General features: G+C 25.8%; 1 protein-coding gene across 1 annotated transcript in view; it reads left to right on the top strand.

Moving 5' to 3' along the window:
- The window catches only part of LOC111638602 (methyltransferase-like protein 2-A), a 40,835-nt gene extending 36,730 nt beyond the window's left edge, over positions 1-4,105 (top strand). The window contains exon 7 of the mRNA XM_023384337.1: positions 3,902-4,105. Within this exon, the coding sequence (XP_023240105.1) occupies positions 3,902-4,047 (146 nt within the window). The 3' untranslated portion in view covers positions 4,048-4,105. The remainder of the gene's footprint in view (positions 1-3,901) is intronic.
- The last annotated feature ends 4,080 nt before the right edge of the window (positions 4,106-8,185 follow it).

Below are 8,185 nucleotides of genomic sequence, written 5' to 3'. Positions count from 1 at the left end.
GACAGAAGACGAGAAAAAAGAAAATTTACATACTGAAGTACTAATAGTTCACGAAAATAATAATTTTTGTGAACTATTAGTACTTAAGTACGTAAAAATTTATTACATTTCATGTTGTATGAGGGTTTTACCCATTTCTCGAACCGTGTTAGAGTGAATCCGTGCTATAGAAGTGCCGTGTTATATGGGGTTACCTGTACTTACAATATATGTCTTTATCAATTGGCAGAATTTATAAGTGAAAATATACTGTCATTAATTGCATTGAATATACAAATGTCTTTCTTACCTTTAATATCAGAGGAGTCATGTATAGTAGGTGTGTCTTCTAACTAGTACCTTTTCTATTACAGTTTATTCAATGGTAATAAAATTATTATGAGTAGATATGGTTAAACCAATTTCTACAAATAATAACTTTGTTTGAATCAACTTCCATGAACCAATTTCCTATCATTTCTTCAGAATATATGTATATATTTCATCCTCTATCCTCATATTTCATTCTCTATCGGAGAGAATTTTAGGAAGGAATTAAAGAAAATTTCTTTAATTCCTTCCTAAAATTTGTTTAAACCAGTTGAGCCAATGTTGATTTTTTTACTTCTCGTTAAATATGAAATCAAATCTACTATATGACTTCCAAAAACTGGTTTACTGTTGAATATTAATTCTTTAAAATTCCCATCAGTATTAATTTTGATTCATTTTGTGGGAATAAATTTTTATACAATTGATGAATTGATATAATTATTTGTTTAATAAGTAAGTCATCATCTCTGCTTTTAGGAATTGTTTCTCCAAGTTGATTTTAGTTCAAAACAGCAGAAACTTTAATTGAGTCTTTGGGTGCATAAACTGTTTTCTGTTACCTTGAAATTAATTGACTTATTATTAATTATATATGTTCAAGAAGCTACATGTCTATTTATGTAACAGAGATAACCAATCTCAGTTTTCATATGAAAATAATATACTCCAAAGTGTATTGAATCTATGCTGCTGCTATCCTAGAGCAATTTATAACCATAGTTTAGAAAATCATTTATTTTAAAACCATTATGTAGACCAGGGGTGTCCAACCTTTCTGTTTCTTTGGGCCACATTGGAAGAAGTCATGGAGTTCTGGGCCACAAGTTTATTGTGGCCTAATCCTTAAATATACAAGTATATTAAAGGATTTACATGTCTAGATTATAGTAATAAGTATTAAAACTTTATCACGAAAAGGATATTTTAAAAAATTACTTCTACAGACACTTTTAATTTCTACTTAGAAATAGATAAATTTACTTATTATAAAAGAGACTAAAGAAAATCTATTTGAAAAACACAAATATTTGTTTTATTTGGGTCTTTAATTAATAAAAAAACAACAAAAAACAATTTTAAAGTGCATTTTTATTCAACAAATATATTTATAAATAATATGTAGCCCAAAATGTAGCCAATGCGCCAAATGTTTTTTACGTCAAACTAAAAAAAGGGTAGCCAAATTTGACAATGCTGAAAAGAATATTAAATAATGCTGGAGTTGGTATTCAAAAGATTATAGACCTTCTGTTATGCAAATATTGATCCTTAATTTCCCAACCTTTCTCAATTCTTTTTGTTTTTTTTGCCTTTCTCTTCTTTTTCTGAATTTGGGGCTATAATCCTCTGAGTCACGACTTCAGCTTTATTTAGTATTCCTTCCTCATTCACACATTTCAAGTATTTGAAAATATTTCCTTTCTATTAAAAAATAAAATATGTATAAAGGTTTAGGGCTTTGTGAAACTTCTTTTTTGAGGTTTATACTGTTTAAATAAATAAATAAAATAAATAAATAATAAAATTTGTCAGTTTTGTTTATTGTGCCGCAATAGAACTTCCCTTGGGCCACAGGTTGGACACCCCTGATGTAGACATTAAAGTAAATTTTATTGCAATGTGTCATAAACGTTTTAATTTTGATACAATTATTTATGAGATACAACTAAAACAAATTGAATTAAAAAATTAATTGAAATCATTATTTTTAACATAGTACAAAAATGAAATAATTTATTAATTTAATAATTTAATTTTGTGAGAGTATTAAACATAAGATCATGTTAATAATCAAACACATGGATTTGATTAATGTGTTTTGATTAATAACACAATCTTGTGTTTAATATTCTTTAAAAATAGTACAACATGGTTTTGAAAAACAAATAATTTAATTTTAATTCTTTAAATAATATATTTATGTATGAAAGGAATTAAAAAATACTTTAAAATGATCAACCTGGAATCTTTAATAAATTTTACTACTGCTTATATTGCATCTTCAGAAAACTTAAGCCTCCAAAGTTTTATGACTATTTTTAATATTACAAAATACAGTTTTAATTAAAATATATCTAAAAACAAAAAATAGGAACACACTATAGAAAACTAAAAATAAATATCTGTTCAGTCAGAACACTAAAATGAAAAATTGAAATAAATCATATATATTTTATTTGTTTAACCAAATTTATTTCATTCATTTCAAACTTACACCTACATAGAGCTATAAACAATGTTCAACACCTACAAATAATTGATAAAATATATATGCTGATACGCAAACCATAAGTGATGAATCACTTAGTTATTCTGTAGGATGTGAATTAATTTTACAATTTGTACTGTTTTAATGGAAACTATAAATGAAAGCAATTTGTGAATGTTTATCCAAAAATATGTAAAAAATTTGATTTTAATGTTTTATGTCAATAATTAATCAATGAAAATTAGGAATCTGGAGTTTTATTGTCCCAGAAAATGCAGAATTTCTCTCTGAAAATTGGAATAACTAAGAGTCTAAGTATAAAAAAATTATCATTCATTTGAACAGATTTTAAAACTTCATAAAATTCCAGCACAGTAACAATAAAACCTAATTTTTAAATTCAAAAAATATTAATAGTTGAAAAACTTATTAAAATTGTTAAAATTTCAGATTGTTATTTTGGCTTTCTGCAATTCTTAAAATATGGCACTTTGTACTTGAATTATTCATTTATTTAATAAATTGTGTTATTTTAATAATAAAATTTATTGAAAGAATTAAACCAATTTTTTTTATTTAGATAAAATTTTATTAAAAACTATTAAAAGTCTGTAATTTAAAGAATTCTTTGAATAATTTCAAATATTAAAACAATTTGAAATTATTTGATTTTATTGAATCTTATCTTCAAGGATTTAAAAACTTAAAAATAATTTTTAAGTTTTTAAATCTCTGAAGATAAGTAAAGAACTTGAAAGCAAAATTATTAAACCTAAACACTAATAAGTAATAGTCTGATAACATAACTTTTGAATTTTTGAAATTTAATTTTGAAATTTTGGCATTTTGATTGTTGGATATATATTATACTAGCCATATATAAAATATTCAGTATGACTNGATACGATCTCAGTTTCGGAACGGATTAATTTCGTATCCTGAGGTACCACTGTATAGGATTATGACATTCATAAACAAGGAATTTCAACAAGAGCAATTAGTCAACCATATTACATAATTTTTTTTCATTCATAATTGCATATTTTTGATTACTCAGACATAATTTTTAAATTCATTTACATCTGTTTAATCTTATGGTCAAAGCATTATTAGTTCCTCAATCTATAAGTAATCTTTGAATAGTTTGAAATGTCACATTAGAATTTAAATATTTCATAATATTTTGTGACTAATATGTTTTGATAGATTAAAAATAAGTGTTAACAAAACAGAAAAATAAGTATTTTTGATGCAATTATAATATAACTATGCAATATTTTTGTGTAATTTATATTATTTCATTAGTTAAATTTTCTAGTATGTCCATATTTAAATTATTTACTAATATGTGTATATATTTATTATTTTATATTTATTTAGAAAAAGTGCATGAAATTTTTACTAGTGCAGGACTCCTAAAAGAACAAAATTTCATTGATCGTCGTTTGCAAGTGAATCGTGGAAAACTCTTAAAAATGTATCGTGTTTGGATACAATGTAAATACAGGAAGCCATTGTACTCTTGATTTAGTACTTATTTTATAATGTCATCTGTTTATTGTAAAATAAATTTATTTATTTACAATCATTTTATGATCTATTTATTTGTCAATGTGAAGCACTAAGTAACTGATAATATACAGATATTATCAGTTATTTAGCCAGCCGTCAGAAGTGGAACTGATTTTGAAATGGTATTTGGCCATCCATATTACTGAGAGATGTGGAAAAATCCTCAATCTATATAACCTGTAATAAATTATGAAAGTCTAAATTAACTTTGATTCTAGTTCAACTTACAACTAACCTTCTGGCTGACTTATAAATTTATAGATTAGGATAATAATACTTACATGATAGTCATATATTTAGAAAATTTTAACAATTTCTTAGTTCTTGTTATCCAATGTTTTGTTAATTAATTTAACATATTTTTACTTTTATCAAAGCAAAGCCAAATACTCTGTTAAAATACTATTAAACCTTTCAACTAGTCTATTATTAATATTATTTTTTTCCAAGTGGATTTACCTAATCCATACATTGAGCAATTTCATTAAAAAATAAAACACTTAATAAAAAATTTCTGTCCTTTTTAGAATAAAACAATAATGCATCTAATATAGCACAATATGGATAATTGACTTTGGAAATTACTTGTTTATCATTTAGAAGCATTTAACAACATTCAGAAATTAAACTGTTTCAGAAATAATTAATTTGAGAAACTATTCCTTCAGATGTAGTGTTTGTATTTTTTTTTTTTCTTTCTTTTTTTTTTTAACAATCTTGGCTTGAATATGAAGAGAAATCAAATGAAGATCAATGTAATTTTTACCAGAAACAGATATAGAAATTTCAATAGGAGAGTGACTATCAGAAATTGTAGCTACTGGATGAACTATATCTGAAGTATTATCTATCAACAGCTGGTTGTGTTGAAACAGTACCATATCCAATTTGCTTTTAGTATATGAATATGAATGTGGATCTGTTTTAGTCCAACACATCTTGGGAGTTTCAACTTCTTGCTTCATGACTGATTTCATTTTTTAAATTGCCTTCTTTTTTTCCATTCTTCCTTGTACCTTTTTAGAAGCATTATCTGATTTCAAATCCAGTGTCTTTTAAACGAGAGTTTTCAGATTCTTTAAGTGATTTGTCAGCAATTATACCTTATCCACCATTAGAAATAAAATTTAAGATTTTTACAATCAGTATATCTTTCTGATCTCCAAAAAACCATATCCTCATTGTATCTGACATTCTTTAAAACAATTTCTACTTCCACTCTGTTTAAAAAGTTCTTTAAAAAATTCTCATTAATTAAAATGGAATTTTGAAGTTCTGCACAAATTGAGATTCCATGTGGTGCCATTGGTTGCAATAATATTTTATAGTCTTTTGGATCAAACTTCATTTTCCTTTTTTCATGCTTTTCAAAACTAAGTAGATTAATTTTAATTCCAAAATAAACTAGTATTTAGATGTGCTTAAGACTTTTTCCACCTGAAAAAATTAACTGGCAGTATCTATATCAATTTCTATAGTATCAATATAAATTTTCTACAAAGAAAAATATAATGGTGATTTACAAACTATTTGATTGTTTTCCCCCCTCCCATAATAATAGAACAGTTATGTTTCCAATATGGTGAGAAGCACTAATGTTTGAATAAAGAAAATTTCTGTTAATCTTACTGACAAATTGATGGGATAATCATTTATGTTTCTTCATAAGAAAATTTTATTTTTAAATCCTAAGTAGAGGAAACAACTAAAAATTTTTTGAAGAAGAATATAATCCAATTTGAATAAAATTCTCTTCATTTCTGTACATCTTTTTACGTTTTTTTACTTTCTCTCTTTCTACTAAAGCAAAAACTATTTGGCAGTATTTGCAGTTGTTTAAAGTCTATTTATTTCTAACACTACTGTATTTGGTAAATTTAACACATAAAATTGTTCCAAATCATGAACTCTTGTAAATATGAAATTTGTGTTTGATGTACAGGTAACCCCCATATAACACGGTAGTTATGTTCCAAAAAATTGCCATGTTATACGAATCTGTGTTATGCAAAACAAAGAACTAGTACAAAAAGGAGGGTTAGGTTCCAAAAATTAAAAAACATGCTACTATATTTTTATAATTAAGATAAATATGTTTATTAAAATTTTCTTAAGTGATACATATTAATTAATATGTTAAATTAAACAATGTTTTCTTTGTCATCACTAAAAGCACTATTAACCGAGAGCGTTTTCTTTTTGGCAAGTTATCATTATCCTCTGAGCATTTTTCTGCATTATTTTCAGATTCATGCTTTACCTTTTGCAAAAAGTGTATGTAATTTTAGATTGCTTGCTTCTAGTTAAAAGATCTTTATAAATTTCCTTATATGGTGCTAAGCACTTATGGAATAACGGAAAAACATCTGACAACACCAGAAGCAGAAGCGTCGAGATATGGCAAAATTGAAACAATTTTCGCGAAGGACCATGTGTATGGAGACGAGAAAAGAAAATTTACACATTGAAGTACTAATAGTTCACGAAAATAATAATTTTTGTGAACTATTAGTACTTAAGTACGTAAAAATTTATTACATTTCATGTTGTATGAGGGTTTTACCCATTTCTCGAACCGTGTTAGAGTGAATCCGTGCTATAGAAGTGCCGTGTTATATGGGGTTACCTGTACTTACAATATATGTCTTTATCAATTGGCAGAATTTATAAGTGAAAATATACTGTCATTAATTGCATTGAATATACAAATGTCTTTCTTACCTTTAATATCAGAGGAGTCATGTATAGTAGGTGTGTCTTCTAACTAGTACCTTTTCTATTACAGTTTATTCAATGGTAATAAAATTATTATGAGTAGATATGGTTAAACCAATTTCTACAAATAATAACTTTGTTTGAATCAACTTCCATGAACCAATTTCCTATCATTTCTTCAGAATATATGTATATATTTCATCCTCTATCCTCATATTTCATTCTCTATCGGAGAGAATTTTAGGAAGGAATTAAAGAAAATTTCTTTAATTCCTTCCTAAAATTTGTTTAAACCAGTTGAGCCAATGTTGATTTTTTTACTTCTCGTTAAATATGAAATCAAATCTACTATATGACTTCCAAAAACTGGTTTACTGTTGAATATTAATTCTTTAAAATTCCCATCAGTATTAATTTTGATTCATTTTGTGGGAATAAATTTTTATACAATTGATGAATTGATATAATTATTTGTTTAATAAGTAAGTCATCATCTCTGCTTTTAGGAATTGTTTCTCCAAGTTGATTTTAGTTCAAAACAGCAGAAACTTTAATTGAGTCTTTGGGTGCATAAACTGTTTTCTGTTACCTTGAAATTAATTGACTTATTATTAATTATATATGTTCAAGAAGCTACATGTCTATTTATGTAACAGAGATAACCAATCTCAGTTTTCATATGAAAATAATATACTCCAAAGTGTATTGAATCTATGCTGCTGCTATCCTAGAGCAATTTATAACCATAGTTTAGAAAATCATTTATTTTAAAACCATTATGTAGACCAGGGGTGTCCAACCTTTCTGTTTCTTTGGGCCACATTGGAAGAAGTCATGGAGTTCTGGGCCACAAGTTTATTGTGGCCTAATCCTTAAATATACAAGTATATTAAAGGATTTACATGTCTAGATTATAGTAATAAGTATTAAAACTTTATCACGAAAAGGATATTTTAAAAAATTACTTCTACAGACACTTTTAATTTCTACTTAGAAATAGATAAATTTACTTATTATAAAAGAGACTAAAGAAAATCTATTTGAAAAACACAAATATTTGTTTTATTTGGGTCTTTAATTAATAAAAAAACAACAAAAAACAATTTTAAAGTGCATTTTTATTCAACAAATATATTTATAAATAATATGTAGCCCAAAATGTAGCCAATGCGCCAAATGTTTTTTACGTCAAACTAAAAAAAGGGTAGCCAAATTTGACAATGCTGAAAAGAATATTAAATAATGCTGGAGTTGGTATTCAAAAGATTATAGACCTTCTGTTATGCAAATATTGATCCTTAATTTCCCAACCTTTCTCAATTCTTTTTGTTTTTTTTGCCTTTCTCTTCTTTTTCTGAATTTGGGGCTATAATCCTC

This window comes from Centruroides sculpturatus, unplaced genomic scaffold (genome assembly GCF_000671375.1).
Source record: "Centruroides sculpturatus isolate CEXI.00-Female unplaced genomic scaffold, Cexi_2.0 scaffold801, whole genome shotgun sequence".
Classification (NCBI taxonomy): domain Eukaryota; kingdom Metazoa; phylum Arthropoda; class Arachnida; order Scorpiones; family Buthidae; genus Centruroides; species Centruroides sculpturatus.
This window is presented reverse-complemented; position numbering and strand designations above follow the sequence as displayed.